Source organism: Carlito syrichta, unplaced genomic scaffold (genome assembly GCF_000164805.1).
Source record: "Carlito syrichta isolate Samal-C Ts95f unplaced genomic scaffold, Tarsius_syrichta-2.0.1 Scaffold309653, whole genome shotgun sequence".
Taxonomy (NCBI): Eukaryota; Metazoa; Chordata; class Mammalia; order Primates; family Tarsiidae; genus Carlito; species Carlito syrichta.
In genome coordinates, this window is record NW_007253749.1 from 273706 (window position 1) to 289604 (window position 15899).

At 42.0% G+C, this 15899-nt stretch overlaps 1 protein-coding gene across 1 annotated transcript in view; it reads left to right on the plus strand.

The window, feature by feature from the left end:
- The window catches only part of LOC103269967 (WD repeat- and FYVE domain-containing protein 4-like), a 116471-nt gene extending 108569 nt beyond the window's left edge, over window positions 1–7902 (plus strand). The window contains exons 34-38 of the mRNA XM_021717323.1: window positions 878–1035; window positions 2354–2428; window positions 3892–4130; window positions 5937–6055; window positions 7589–7902. Of these exons, the coding sequence (XP_021572998.1) occupies window positions 878–1035; window positions 2354–2428; window positions 3892–4130; window positions 5937–6055; window positions 7589–7902 (905 nt within the window). The remainder of the gene's footprint in view (window positions 1–877; window positions 1036–2353; window positions 2429–3891; window positions 4131–5936; window positions 6056–7588) is intronic.
- Window positions 7903–15899: the final 7997 nt, after the last annotated feature.

A 15899-nucleotide genomic window follows, 5' to 3' on the forward strand; every position in this document is an offset into this window, starting at 1 on the left:
CTCTTTGCACCTTCGTGCAAAGAGGCAGAATAAGTGTATAGCCAGTGTTTCTTAAACAAATTGATCTAGGCAAAGACACTGCCATTGCCCTTCGGAATTTAAGGTTAAAGCTTTATTCAAAAACCTTAATTCCAGGGTATCTTCTTGACAACTGTGAACAAAAGTCCTTTTGGTGACTTCGAAGCCATAGGAATGCCTAGTGACAAGACACATCTTCTAGATTTCTCCTTGCCCCGCCCTCAGAAACTCCAACTTTTTGGCCTTTCTCATGTAGTATCTGAAATATGGGTGAATAGTAGAGTGGTGAAGAGGGTGGGGGTGGCAATCTTAGTTCTGGTCTTGGCTCTGTCACATAGCAGTGAGACTCTGGTGAGGTGCCTGGACCTGTGAGTAACAGTTGTGACCAGCTCATAGTGTTGTTCTGGAGTTAGCTGAGGTCATCACACAGATGTCTGAGCACGGGGCCTGTGCTGTTGGTGGGCACAGACAGACCGTTAATATTACGGTTTTATCCTCTGCTCAGTATAGTAGCAGGGACCCAGTCACCACTGTGCCTGCTCCTTTGTCTCAGGTGTTACATCCTCTGCTATCTTTGTTCCAAAAGTCATGGGTGGGGGGTGGGGAGGGGAAGGGATGTTGGGGGAAATGCTTCTCCTTACTTGCTTTCTCACCACTTGGTTTATATCACAGAGCAGATTACTCAAGACGGTTTACTTTGAATAAACATGTGTGCACTGGGTACCTACTAAGTATAAGACTCCATCTCTAGAGCAATGGGGGTACACAGAGGTAAACAAGACGTGGCTGGTCACCACGAGGGGCTTGGAGTGAAGTCCATTTAGACTCTTAACCCAACCTGTTTCCCCACCCACTCCAGGCAGTAAGGAGTCTCAGCCCAGTGCAGAAGCTGTTGCTGCCCCTTCACTTGCAAATGTCTCCTACTTCACCCAGAAGCTGGTGGAGAAACTGTATGGTGGGATGTTCTCGGCAGATCCCAGACACATCTTTCTCTTCATCCTGGAGCACATCATGGAGGTAAGAACACTCCTGTTGAATGACAAGGCACCTATGTGGCATACTTCTTGCCACTGTCCAGTTGGTCCAACTAGGTCTGTTGTCCTTCCCTGGGATAGAATATGAACCAGATGGGAGGAAAGAGGAGACCCTTTATGTCCAAGTAATGCCTGGAAGCTACTATGTGCCGTGCGGGGGGGGGGGGGAGTTCTCATCTCAGACCACCTGAGATCCATCTCATTGATTGGAGGGCTTTAGCTCCTAGCACTTGCATCTGAGTTCTGTGAACTCCTAGATTCTACTTCCTCTCCTTGGAGTTTTTTTTCTTCCCTACATCCTCCCCTTTTCCTCCTTCCTTTGAGTTTTTTTTTGTGATTGTTGGTTTGACCTTGTTATTTCTCATGGACAAAGAAAGGGCCCAAAAGGCCTTTTTCCAAAAGGCCTAATTAATTTTCTTTCTCCATCTGTCATATTTGTGCCTTTCTGAAATTGAGGCAGGCATCTGTTTTTACCTAGTCTTTTTATCCTTGCTTGTGCTCTCTCTCTCTCTTCAGGTAAGTACATCTACATATATACCCCTACATGCAAAAGTATGCTTATAGGTCCACTCTTAAATGTAGTGATTTGTGTGTGTTTACATATGTATACACACAGAGAGAACTGCACAATTTTAAAATTCTAACATTGAAAGGGGCATTTTTTTAAAAAAATTTTTAATTTTTATTTTTATAAAGATGTGGGATGCAATTCAGGGTCAGGAATACGAATATTGATTATGCAGTTATACTTGTTAATGAGGTATGCCCCTTCCTCCCCTAGCAGTTTCCCTCCACTGCCAATCCCACCCCTCCTTCCCTGACAGTTTCCCTTTACTGCCAAATGCTTTCTTATAGTATTGTAATTGTTCAAGTTCCGCTTATGAGTGAGAACATATGGTACTCTGTTCTTTGTTTCTGTGATAGATCACTGAGTGTGATCGACTCCAAATTCATCTAAGTTGCTGCGAAATCCATATATTTGTCCTTCTTTATGGCTGAATAATATTCCATTGTGTATATGTACCACATTTTCTTTATCCAGTCCAGCTTCAATGGGCAACATGGTTGGTTCCATGTTTTTGCTATTGTGAATAGAGCTGCAACAAACATATGTGTGCAGATATCTTTTTTGTAGAACGATTTGAGTTCCTCTGGGTATATTTCCAATAGGAGAATTGCTGGATCATATGGAAGCTCAATTTCTAGTTCTTTCAGAAATCATCACACTGTCTTTCAAAGAGGTTGCACTAGTTTGCGTTCCCACCAGCAGTGTAGAAGCGTTCGAAAGGGGTCTGTTTTAGATCCTCGGTCCCCATTACATGCTGGAGACCTTTTCTGAAAAGCCTCTGTGCACCTTTTGCTTGAGACTTCCCTGTGTTGAGGAGCTCACTATGGTAAAAGTTGTCCCACCCTTGTGGATATCCATGGTTCTTGGAAAACACTTTCTCTTACCAAGCTGGAATCCACCTCCAGCAACTCTTTCCAGCACCCCTAGGCATGTCCTCTTCAGCAGAATCCAAGAGGACCGTGCTCCTTCTTCTTCACACCTGGTAGAGAGTGAAGTTGGCTCTCCAGGGATCCTTCTATTACTGCAGACCCCAGGACTGGGCCTCAGCACAATCCCCAAGGAGATTGTCTGTTTATCTGATGTGCAGGTCCAGACAAACCTGGAAAGAATGTATTCAGAGGTTTCTTCAGGAATTACTTCTAGAGGGGAGAAGTGTCTCTTGTCAGTTCTGTGAAAGTTGTTTTAATTCTCGCAGTTATTGGAAAGTTGTATTGAGAGTGAAAAGGAGCTGCCAAGCTCCCCGAGGCTAAAGAATTTACTCAGAGTGAATATAAAAAAGTGGGTTCCCATGGGGACTGGTTTGCCTTCAGGGGGTACCAGGTCTTAGGGCTCTCAGCTCTCCACACATTCACCAGCCTCCTCTTATGCTTGCTGCCTGCGACGCCTGCAACTCTGAGCCTTAGTCTGAGAGGTCTGACCCACCTGAGGAGTAGGGGAGGATGATGATAATCACATGACTCCCAAATTCCAGCAAGTTTAGACAGAACTTAACTTCATTAGTGGAAGCATTTGTATTACCAATGAAATTCTAAGGGAGTAACCTATAACTAACAAGTGACTTTTCTAATGGACTGAAAATCTTCATGTAATTTTGTTTTGTGTATTCTTTTCGCTGAAGGCAAACACATACATAGACCAATGTGTGTTAAGGCTATAAGTCAAGACCTTCTGTTCAAGTTTCTCATGAACTAAAATCCACTAGACTTCATCTCCTTTAGATTATATGGTGGCTAAGAGCATGGCTCAAGTGTCCAGAGTGTGTTTGACTTTTGCTCTGGGTTTGACCACCTAATCTCTCTGACACTCTATTTCACAGTGTTCTTATAACATTTAAATGAGGCAACACATGCAAATTCATGCAAAAATGCTTAGCATAATACCCAGAATATTGTGAACACTCTAGATATTATAGCTATTATTAATAACGACATCTATTTTTCAAAATTATTTACTACTGATAGCATGCTCTCATACATTGAAAGTCAATCATGATACCAGTATTTCAGCAATCTCCGGTCACCAAATCTGATTTCCATAATATGACCATGGCAAAATTTTAGCTTTTTTCTTTTTACACAAGATTTTACCCAATTTCTGAATATCCCTAATTGATCATTCACTTAAATAGAAGCTCAATTGAAACTAGTCCCATGTGCGTTTCAGGTCATGTCACTTGTTGATTATATTAATTTTATGGTAAATTGAGTGAGTATCTAATATTGCCAAGCACTCACAAGTACGTGTATGTGTGTATTGTCTTTTATGACACAGGTCATCGAGACTGCCTCTTCTCAAAGGGACACTGTTGTCAGTGCTCTATACAGCAGTTTAAATAAAGTCATTCTTTATTGCCTCTCCAAGCCCCAGCAGTCCTTCTCTGAATGCCTCAGTCTTCTCAGCACCCTGGGCTTTCTACAGGAACACTGGGATGTTATCTTTGCTACCTACAATTCCAATGTCAGCTTCCTCCTGTGTCTCATGCATTGCCTTTTACTGCTCAATGCAAGAAGGTAAGAGGACTCACTTGTTTCTGCTGGTGGTCAATGCAGAAAAGAGGGATTTAGAGGGACACTTGATTGAGGTTGACATAAATGATATAATCCTTTTGTTTATCTGGTTGTCTAAATTATGTGCAGTGTTTGACAATATAAGTCATTTCCTAACCTGTCCATGTGACCAAACAGCTAGAATAATCATGAAATAATAATTTACCCTATTTACAACTCTAAATTTGTAAGATACCTCGTTGATTTAATTTTTGAAGCAGAAAATACCAACATGAAATGTACATATTGATTTCATGATGCAGCCAGATCCCAGAAACATTAACATTTGATAAACACAATCTTAGCATGGAAAAAAATATATAATACATGATATTGTGCAAGCCAGGAATAATTTTTCTCTCAGCAAAAATTTATATACACATACAATATATGATATAAAATGATATCCATAAGAATATCAGCCTAAAGAACACTAACATAAAGCTATTAAATTAAGCTTTATAAAATCCTTTTATTGGCATCCCAAGCTTGAAAATATGTTAGATTCTTCTACATATGTTCATTTTTTGTCTCTGTGGCAGTATGCATATCTGCATATCACATCACCAGCACCTCATGTCACACTGCCTATGAATATTATCTCTTATGAGGGTAAAGGAAGAGAAAATGATGTGGTATTACACTTTGCTGTTGTCCTTTTTCTTTATTGTATTAATCCTAATACAAACTGTAAGTTTGATTACTTGAAAAAACATATCCCAAATCCTGTAGCATTGACTATTGAAAAGTACAAAACACTAGTGTTCTCTTAAAACTCTCTGGGAAGCCCTGAGGAACCTTCCTAGCCCAGAGGAGACACCTGTCTTTTTATTTGTCTGAAATAAAATAATTCATTTTCAGTGCATGGTTACATTTTGATAGGGTTTTTTTTTTTTATGTTTCAAGAATTAGGCCCTATCCATCCTGAAAACACAGGTAAGAAGAACAGAATGGTAACTGATTTGTGTGCTTGAAATGACACACTCCTCATTTAGCAAGATGCCTTCAATCCCAAGGTGGCCTACGTCTAGAATTTTTAAAAATGGACATTCTCTTATGTTGTTTTTTTGTTTGTTTGTTTCACATTTGTCATTTTCAATTCAATCCATAAACATTTACTGAGTGTATATTTGGCTTTTGTCATAGTGGGCACAAGGACATTAATATGATTGGGACACCACAGAGCACAGGGTTCATTGGAAATCTAACATATAAACTATTGTTCCTTCTTTTAGAACTAGCTATATTATGTATGGCACCCCCAGCAAAATTAAAACATAAGACCTGTGTACAAAACTTACTAAAAATTTTAAGATGGTGACAGCAGACCCCAAGGACAAGGCCCTTCTGAGTATAGTGCACTGTGTAATTGCACAGGTCACATGCCTGTAAAGTGGCCCTGGGCCCATTCAAGGCAGAGTGAAATCAGTGCCAAACAAAGGCAGAGTTCAATGCTTTGGGAGTACACCAAAAGAAGTGAGCAGTTCTGATGATGGAAATCCAGGAGAGGACTCAGGGGTCTTACTATGAGCATGGAGAGGAATTCACAAGATGGGACTACTAATGAGAAGGTAGTTTTCCTACTATCCAGATTGCCATTGTATAATATCTGCTGTGGAAGTTGTGATAAAGGATTTGCTTTAATTTGATTAGACGATTTTTTTCCATATTGATATGCGGTGAGTTTGGAGGGAGATTATTCATCATAAAGAACAATGGAATGGTCCCAAAGAACCTGGAGTTTATAGTGAAAAATGTCTTGTCTACTAGTTATCCAGAAGGATTTGGTTTGGATCCCAAGCCTAGAATGTCTCCTTATCATCAAGTCTTCCTTTCCCCAAATGAAGACGTGAAAGAAAAAAGAGAAGACTTCCCAAGTTTGAGTGATGGTATATTTTATTCATTGTTTAATTTTTGGAGGGATGGTTGTGGGTTGCATTCTTCAGTTTATTATTTTCAAGATAAAAAAGCAAATACTATTAAGGATATTTTTAAAGCAAGAAGACCTAGGAAATCTCAGAGAAATGTAATAAACAGTACAGCAAGGTAATGTGATATAAAATAACACAGGAATGATCTCTGTATATTGCTATACAATACTATTATGTAACATACACACACACATATACACAATACTATCATATATATATATATACACAATGCTATTATATAATGTATATACTTTATATATTGCTAATGGAATGAAAAGGAATGGATGGATGAGAAAGCTCTGTGGGACTTGACTTATACTTGAAGTTTAATCACTAGCACTTCACTATAAATTGAAACTGGCATGCCATCTCACCTAGTTCAAGTCACCCAGTTACCTCTTGACTTTTTTCCCTAGTAAATGAGGAAGGAGTAAATAAACTCATTATTCTCTATAAGACTTTTGGCTTAATGAAATTTATACTTGAATTTACTTATCTCAAATCAAGTTAAAAGGATTAGCAGTGTGTGTGTGTGTGTGTGTGTGTGTGTGTGTGTGTGTGTGTGTGTGTGTGTATAAAAGCCAGTTCTATGTATTTGAGAGATTATATTCTCTCTTGATCCAGGAAACAGAGGTTTCAACAGAACTTCTGCCACTTTGGTTTGCATACTGTACCACTTAACTTGTGATACAAGGTCGAATACACAAGAGCCTCTGTGTTCTGGTCAAATAGGTACCTAAAGCCAGTGCTCAAAATTCTTGTGACTTTAAAGTTTATACTGATGCAGTATTGCATGAGTGTACACACTCTGGGACTTGGTCAGTAGAGCTGATTGGTATTGTTCATCCTCTTAGGATGAAAGAACCAGTCTTCAGAGGCTGGTACCAGAGGGAGGACCCACTGGTCCAAGATCAGGAAATTTAGGTGTGGTTCAGGGAATTACAGATGTAGGGCACAGCAGGGAGATTTGTCTTGGTAGATCTGTCCATATCCAAGGAAATGCAGGGTATTGAGATGGGTGGGTAGTAGGAAGCATGATTCAGTGCTAGGAAAGAGGACTGGCTTGAGTCCTGAGCTCCTGGGAGTATTGAGTTTGGTGTCCATTCCCCTAAATGGCTGACATATAAGGGGAGGTTAGAAGGAGTTGTTGGTTACCTAGAGTTCACATAAGGTATCTCTCTAGTATCCTACAGAATTGGAGGTTAGGAAAAGAAGAATCATGTTTCCCAGACCTGAGCATGTGAAGCAGGCAGGACTTGGTTGTAGGCAGTCAGAGGTGCCAAAAGGTCAGCTCACATAATGTCAGTAGTATTGTTGTCAGTCCTGTGGTTCTCCATACTGACTGCTTCTGGCTGGAGTTTGCAAAGCTCGGGTGATGTTCAAGACACTGAGAAGGATGCAGGTAAAACCATTCATGGTATGTCATCTCCTAGCCCTCTCTGGAGGAACCTCTGGGGCCATTCTGATTCTGCCATGTGCTCTTTCTCCTAGTCCAGCACAACATCCAGAAGGTAGTGCAGACTCTCTGGCAACAACTTGTGGCACAGAGGGGACAGGCACTGGAGGATGCCCTCAAGACTGATCTCTCTGTGAAACCTGGAGAAAGCGAAGTGAAGATTGAAGACGTCACTCCACTCTGGGAGGAGATGATGTTCAAGGCCTGGCAGCATTACTTAGGTCTCTGTCCACTTGGTTCCAGGGAATGGGAACTCCTGGGTCTCATAAAGCCACAATCCTCCAAGGTTCCACTCAGGGCCCACAGCCTTTTCCACCCAGACCCTATGCCTTATCCCTTCAGTGGATAGGATTTAAATAATTGAAACCTCACGTACCTTTTCTCACAAAAATGAGTGTACGTTGCATCATAAGTGAAAGGAAGGTCATGGGTTCTTACCAAACAAGCAGATTCTAGTAATCCCTTGATAGGAGGGGCCACTGTGTAGAAGCTGTGGCCTGGGCTCAGGAGCTTGGGGTTCTATCTATTCTGCCCTGGTATTCATCTACTGGCTTTAGAACCTTGTACCATGTCATGTAATGACCTTGACCCTCAGGTTCCTCATGTCCTGTCACTTCATAAAGTACAATTTTTTATTCCCCAAATATTTATTTCTCTTGCATTCTGTTAGTGACATAACCCTCCTATTAGTAAACATAGCTGTAAGAACGAGGTTTTAATTTTTCTTTTCAAAAGGTCATTGTTGTCAAATTATGGTTCATATAACTTGTTGTAAGTGTTATGGTGTCACAAAATTCACAATGATTCAAGAGTTAGTCATTTCCATGTATATTGTCCCAGACTGTCCAGTGGCATAGAATCTTTATCTAAGTGGTTTTTTTGTCCATTTGTGCTGCTATAGCACAATACCACAAACTGGGAAGTTTATAAATAATAGAAATTGATTTGCTCAGAGTTCTGGAGACTAGGAAGTCCAAGATCAAAGTGGCCAGCAGATTCGGTGTCTGGTGAGGTCTCTGCTTTCAACATGGTGCCTTGTTGCTGCAGCCTCTGGAGGGGAGAAATGATGTGTTTTCACACAGTGGAAGGGTCAGAAGACAAAAAAGGGCTTACACTAGCTCCCTCTAGCTCCTTTTAAAGCCCTATTACATTCTTGTTGGCAGAGCCCTCATAATTTGATCACTTTCCCAAAGGTTCCACCTCTTAACACTCCTACAATTGGTATTAAGTTTCAACATGAATTTCTGAGGGAAAACATTTAAACTATAGCGATACCTATGTGTACATTCATGTACAATTTGAAGCCAAAATGTTAGATTCCAGTTCAGGGAAAAGTACAATATAATACAATACAATATTATATATATCCATGCACATACAGCGGAATAAAACAGGATGGTCCATGAAGTTTTATAAATGGCTCTCTTTTTGCCACCAACCATATATTGAACAATTTCTATGTTCCAGTTTCTTTAAGCACATATTTTAATTTTCATGACACTCCAATGATTTTAGATACTATTATTCCCATTTTACAGACAAAAAAACTGAGCCTCAACAACTTTAGCTAATTCACTGAGTATCTTTTTTTTTTGAGTTGGAGTCTCACTCTGTTGCCCAGACTGGAGTGCAGTAGCCACTCCTGGCCACCGCAACCTCGACCTGCTGGGCTCCGGTGATCCTTCCGCCTCAGCCTTCCAAGTAGCTGGAATTACAGGTGTGCGCTACCACGCCCAGCTGATTTTTTATTTATTGTAGAGATGAGGTCTCGCCAAGTTGCCCAGGCGGGTCTTGAACCCGCGAGCTTAGGCAATCAGCTCACCTCAGTCTCCCAAAGGCGCAGGATTACAGGCTGAGCCACCGAGCCCGGCTTGAGTATCTTACTGTGAGTCAACAAGCCATCGAACTAGAAGTTTAAGCCAGGTCTGGGGACCTCAGAGCCCACAGTGTTTCTTAGCCAAGGGAAAAATCAGAAGATGGTAGTATAAGCTTGTAGCGTAGGCTATTTCATTTATTGGAGGCAGGCAAAGCAGGCCCCTGGCTGTCCTTTTGGCAGCTAAGCCAACCGTAGTAATGTGCTCACATCTCACCTCTGACAATATTTGCTTTCCCATTCCCAGCTTCAGAGAAGAAGTTGCTGATCAGTCGCTCGAATGTCTCCCACCACAGCAAAGTCACTTCATGGAGTGAGAGCCTGTCCTCAGCCATAAGGCTGATGCCTGGGCGGCAGGCCAAGGACCCTGAGTGTAAGACAGAGGTGAGCCCAGAGCCTTTTCTCCTTAGGAAGCATCAGTTGTTTGCTTCAAACCCCATGACCTGCATCTACTTTCTGTTGTCTGTCACTAGAGTTGATCGAATTTCATATTCTTCTGAGCATTTAAGGCTATAGTGTACTAAATCTTAGGCTTCCAAGTTGAGGCTATAGTGGGCTAAATCTTAGGTTGACCCTTTGTTCCTATTCTCCTCTGGAGTCAGGTGTATTCAGGAGCACTAGCCCATTGTGCAGCAGCAGCTGTGTGGGTGAGCCCAGCAAAGGGGCGGAAACATTACTCCATTTCCAGGAGTCATTGTGGTGGGCCTTCCTGACTATGTGGGACAGAGCTGTTGGAAAATTCTAACCCATTTTTTGAAAGCTGCATAACAAATCCTCCTAAAACTCAGTGCCACCAACATTGATTTTTTTTAGAAGCTTCTGTAAGAAATTTGGAGCACAGCAGGAGAGTGAAATGTCTCTGTGCCACAATGTCTAGGACCTCAGCTGGGATCATTGGAAGGTTCAGTTACTTACATGTCTGGTGGTTGCTGCTGGCTGGCTTTAGTCTGAGACCTTTCCTGGAGCTATTGGTTGAAACACCTACACACAGCTTCCCCATGTGAACAGCATGGTGGCAGGGTTTCAAGGGCTAACGGGGGAGAGAGAGAGACAAAGAGGGAAAGAGACAGAGAGAGAAAGAAAGAGAGGGAGAAAGAGAGAGAAATAGACAAAAGCTGCATTGCTTTTTATGACCTAGCTTCAGAAGCCATGCAGTGTCATCTCAGTCAAGACAGACACAAAGTTCTGCCCAAGTCCAAGAGGAGGGAAAGAGACTTCACCTCCACCTCCTGATGGTGGCAAGACTACACAAGAACAAGTGGGTCTGGAAATGTTACTAGGCTCTTTTTGAAATATGCAATCTGTGATATATTCTAATGCTGAAGTCACCCACTTTTTCAGAGGCAGACTGTGGTTGTTGCTTGACATAGCCTTAGGATCAGGAGACCTTGGGCAATTTACTCAACTTCCCTGAGTCTTTATTCCCTTATCTCCACAATGGGACAAGTAACTGTAGGAACCTGGGAAGGGATCCCAGGAAGGTAGAGTAGACAGCTGAAAAACACATTATATAATCCCAAGTCTCATCTCATGCAACTTTGGAAAATGAGGTAGAACCCAAATCCCACTTGCTCACAATCTGTTGTCCACTGGGGTAGCGACTGATGGGGAGGCAGAGTCACCAGGCATGGGGGAGAAGAGCAGAGTAAAGGGCTGCCTGCAACCGCTCAGGCAGCCAGGGGAAAGGGGCTTTCTTTTTCCAAGTTTCAGGAATCATAGGCTTCAAAGAATATGGAGAAAGAGCCAAGCATAGAGGGGAAGGCTAAAAATGAGCTTGGCTGGGCTGGCCAGCCTTCTGGGGTGGCCCACATCTTGTTTGGCTGTCTCCTCAGTGCATTGAGTTGTTGAAAACACTGTTAGTTTGGTACGTTGTCTGGTAGACTCATTGATTGAATAAGTTAATACATGAATAACTCAGTTTATAACAGCTGCATTAGACAGGTATTGTAGCCCTGCTGTATATATATGTAGAAACTGAATCTAAAAAAATTAAGAATTTTTCAGCCATTAAGTGGCATAATGAAGACAGGATCCATCTCTGTATTGCTGAAAAGGACCTTAGGCAATTCACAGAACCTCTCAGAGCCTTGACTCTTGAACTTATGACTAGAGATAAACTTTGTTTGCACTAGCACACCTGGGGCCACTTGGAAACTACAGATGCTTTAGAAATAGAAGACCATTTACAACAGTCTATTTTACTTTATAGCTCTCTGTCCTAAGGGGAAGACCATCCCACAAACTATGTATCAAGCCTCAGAACCTGGAGCACCCACACTTGTACCCAACGGCCTGCTCCTGATCAATGTCATTTGTGGCAGGAGGGTTCCATCCCCTCTTTCCTTGGCTTCACTGGAATTTCCACTCGGGAGATGGGTTGAACAGCAACTTATCTGGAAGAAGCCTGCGTGACCTGAAATGTTTGGAACCACAGCCATGTCTCAAGTGGCTTGTAATAGTTTGCTTTTGGCTCACGTTGAGAGATCTGAAAGAGCGAATATCCAAATCTGCTTTGTCTTTGGTGAAGGCAGGCTGTTAAAAATGTTGACTTCTACACCTGCTGAAGTCTCATTCATTTATTCATTTAACAGATATTTACTGGTGCTTAATCTGTATCCTGCTCTCAGTATTGAGGTTATAACAGAGAACATAACTGACACATTCTCTTCTCTAATAGATCTGCATTCTAAAGGGCAAAGATAGAAAACAATCAGATGCATAAATTTGTAAATGTTGAGGGTGCTGATTGCAATGAAGAAAAATATTATAGGATGGGGAAGAGGGTGGTGAGAGAGGGACCAGACTGTCTAGATGGAGAAGGGTGCTCTGGGAAAGGGTGGTATGGTGGAGAGAACCCTTAGGAAGCAGCACTGAAGCGGGTGTGTGCTGGGTGCTCCAGAGCAGCAAAGGCCAGTGTGACTGAACTGAAGTAGAGAAATAACCTGGAGCCACCCCAGCTTCTGCATACTGAAAGTCTTTAGCTTTCAGCACCAGAAAGACCTGTACTTTCAGCAACTTAAGAACAGCAGAGATTTTGCAGCTGATTATGTTTTTCTTTTTGATATGGACACTCAGAAGCTCAAAGAAATAAGCATGGCCCAGTTTTGTAACTGCTCACACCCAGTGAGATAAATTTCTGTAACATGCACACAAAGACACACACACACACACACACACACACACACACACACACACACACACACACATACCCCTTCTCCCTTTCTCCTTCCTCTTTGACCCCACTCTACCTTTAACTTGATTTATTTGTCTTTTAAGCAATTTAAATTATCTCATGGATTTTTAAAGACAAATTATTTTTGAAACAAAGGGGACTGTATTTTAATTTTAATTCTAAAACACATCTTAATTTAGTTTTAAAAAGGCATCTTTGCTTAGCAGTGTCATCCTATACTGGCAATTCAGTGTGGGCTGGGTACAGTGCCTGCTACATAGTAGGCCCTTAAAGAATGCCTATGGACGTGCATGGAGTAAGGGGGTAGATAGACACTCCCCCTCCTTTTGCTAAGATGAAACTCATCAGCCTTCAGCCTCCACATCTATCACGCATCTTTGTGAGATGCCTTTGTTGCTAACAGAAGGCACAACTTCTCAGTTACATATGTACACTGTGATGTCATAGGATAAGAGCATCAACTATTTGCCCTGGGGTCTGTTTAATTATTTTTAAAAATTAATTTTGATTATTACAGCTGATTACACCTCAGTGAGCAATGTAATTGATATTTTCTAATGTATCCCAAGGAACATTTTGTACAACACGCTTTTTGTTGTTGAAGGTTAAAGACTCCGTTATTGGTTTTTCCCTAAATATGCCCACATCATTAGTCCCTCCAGTGAGAAGGTCGCCATCTGGAAAAAGCAGCATGGAGACATTATTCAGGCACAAGTGCATGAAATTGGGGTTTCGGAATCTTCTGTCTCTCTTCTGGAAAGAAGAGGCTTGTAATTAAAGGAGTTGGTATTAGAGGAAACATTATTCATGTGGTGTTATTCCTTATCATGTCAATGGTTGACAGCTCTATAGCACTGATAAATTGTTCTTTGGAGTGAGACATATGATGTAGGATTCATAATTCCTCTACATATCTTCATTTTCAGTAGAAAAATATTTTCATCTTGGCAGGTGAGCTGAACTTTGAGGCAAGACTGATTTGATAGATACTATTTCCTCTTCTCTCACTGACCCCATCACAGCCCTTTCTGGGACCAAATTGTGAAGTCACTATCTCTAGCATGGGGAAGGCTACGGGTGTCAGCCTGTTGGACAGAGGTTGGGAACTTGAACTCCTCTGAGGCCACAGAGGCCAACTCAGGGTATTCTGAAAGCCACTTCATCATGTCCACCCTCTGATTGGAGAAATCCAGACAGCACACTCTGGCCAGCCATTCCTCTTCACAGCAGTGGACTCAGCTTTGCTTGCCTGCTTGATTTCAACTTCCTTGTTTAAAAACAAGTTAAAAAGACATCCACAATTAATGTTGGTTTCTTAGTTTTGACAGATACATAATGGCAATGTATGATGATAATTAACATGACAGAAAACCAAATGAAGGATACATGGAAACTCTGTACTATCTTTATAACTTTTATGCAGATCTAAAATATTCCAAAATATAAAATAAGTCATCTGTTTAACAAAACTCTAGCAATCAGAAAATGGGCACAGAATGGCTGGGGCCAGGTAGGAAAGAGGAGGTGAGACCAAGAGCAAAGCCTGTGCAGAGCAGGGCACATGAGCAGAGATAATATTGGTGGCCAGGTAGAGTCTGAGGTGGTGCACAGAGGTCAGGGAGTTCTGGACACTTCAACAGAGGAGTGGCATGTCTGTTTCCACAGGTGAGATTATAGATGAGGGCCCCTAAAGAGGATCCAAACCAGGGTGGGGGTGGGGGCTAAAGCACGGTCAGTTGGGAGATGGCGGGGCTGCAGCAACAGTGATTAGAATAGTGAACATCAAATTACACACAGAAAATTCTGTTTAACCAAGGCTGGAAAGAATAAGAAGAGAGACACAGCACAGTCCTTGGTCTAAGACAGGGCATCTGGGGCTGGGAGTTGTGGGATTTGGATGGTTTTGTCAGACTGCAGAGAATGAGGAGGAACAAGAGCTAGAGGGAGGGCATCAAGAGTGCAAGACTAATTCTAGCTCTTGAACGGGTAGAAACTCTTGGGAGATGCAGCGTTTTAACCCATGCATGTATGCTGGGCAGAGCATGAGGTTGATTTTTCCTAAGTTCCTCTTGGGATCAACTGTACATGTGTGGATGGCGATTCCATGCAGGGGGCCAGGCAGTACCCACCAGAGAAAGGAGACCCCTCACATCAGTCAGCCTCTGAGCAAAGATAAAGGGATTTTTAGAGGAACAGGAAGCCCGTGGAAAGGGGCCAGACCACATGTCCCCAAGTTTTCATGGCTTTTGGAGGTAGCTGAACAAGCTTCCAGTTACTGTTTTCAAAGCTATATATTAGAAAGCTGAAATGGATCATATAGGGAAGACAGGGTTATGTAAGAATTAACAGAAGGGAGTGAGAAGGCATCAAAAGTCTGAGGGTGACACACTGGAGTTGCTTAAATCCAGACAAGATTTTTGTAGGAATTCTACATCTGTCCTGGCAAGAACAGGAGAGCATTAGACATTTGCCTCCATGCCACGCCCTTAAGCATCCTCTAAAGGCTGCTCTGTTAGAGACCCCCTGCCCACCCCTCTAGTAGTGCCCACCTTGGGGAAGCCTGAGGATCTTAGAGACAGGGCATTTGTATGGGCAACGTGACTTCCATCTGCTTTGGGCTACTTCCCCGATCATGTACCAGGCGCAATGTTTCCAACCCTACTGAGCTGCTTTGCCCCTGGCAGAAGACAAGATACCAACTGAGGTGACAGCCCTGGTTGTAGTCTCTGGCAAGGAAAATTATGCTTTTGACCATTCAGTCTGCACACTTCACCTATTATCACTTAAAAAATTATTTTGGAAATTCTCAAACATAAACAAAAATAGAGAAAATGATATTCTGAGCCCCCATGTATCTATCCATCACTTGACTCCAATAATTTTCGACTGATAGCCAATCTTGTCTCCCCCTTATCTCTTCCCACCTTCTCTCTCTGCTTTGAATAACTTTGAAGCAACATCCAGGATATCATATTATTTCATGGGTAACTCTTTCTCAGTACTTATTTCCTCTTTAAAGAAATCATGAGAACCCAAATAAAAACTGCAGAGGAGAAAAGCAAGTGTGCAGACTAGAAGGCTTTAGCACTCACGGTGGGAGTGATCAAGCAGTTTCTGCTCTTAGTTGCTGTGTGTTTGTGTTTGTCTCATGCTAACAAGGGATAGTCTTTTTTTAAAAATATTTTTTAATTTAAAATTGTGGGGTACAGTTAAGGGTTAGGTATACAAATATGCATTGTTCAGGCACCCTTGTTGATAAGGGGTGTCCCCCCATCCCCAG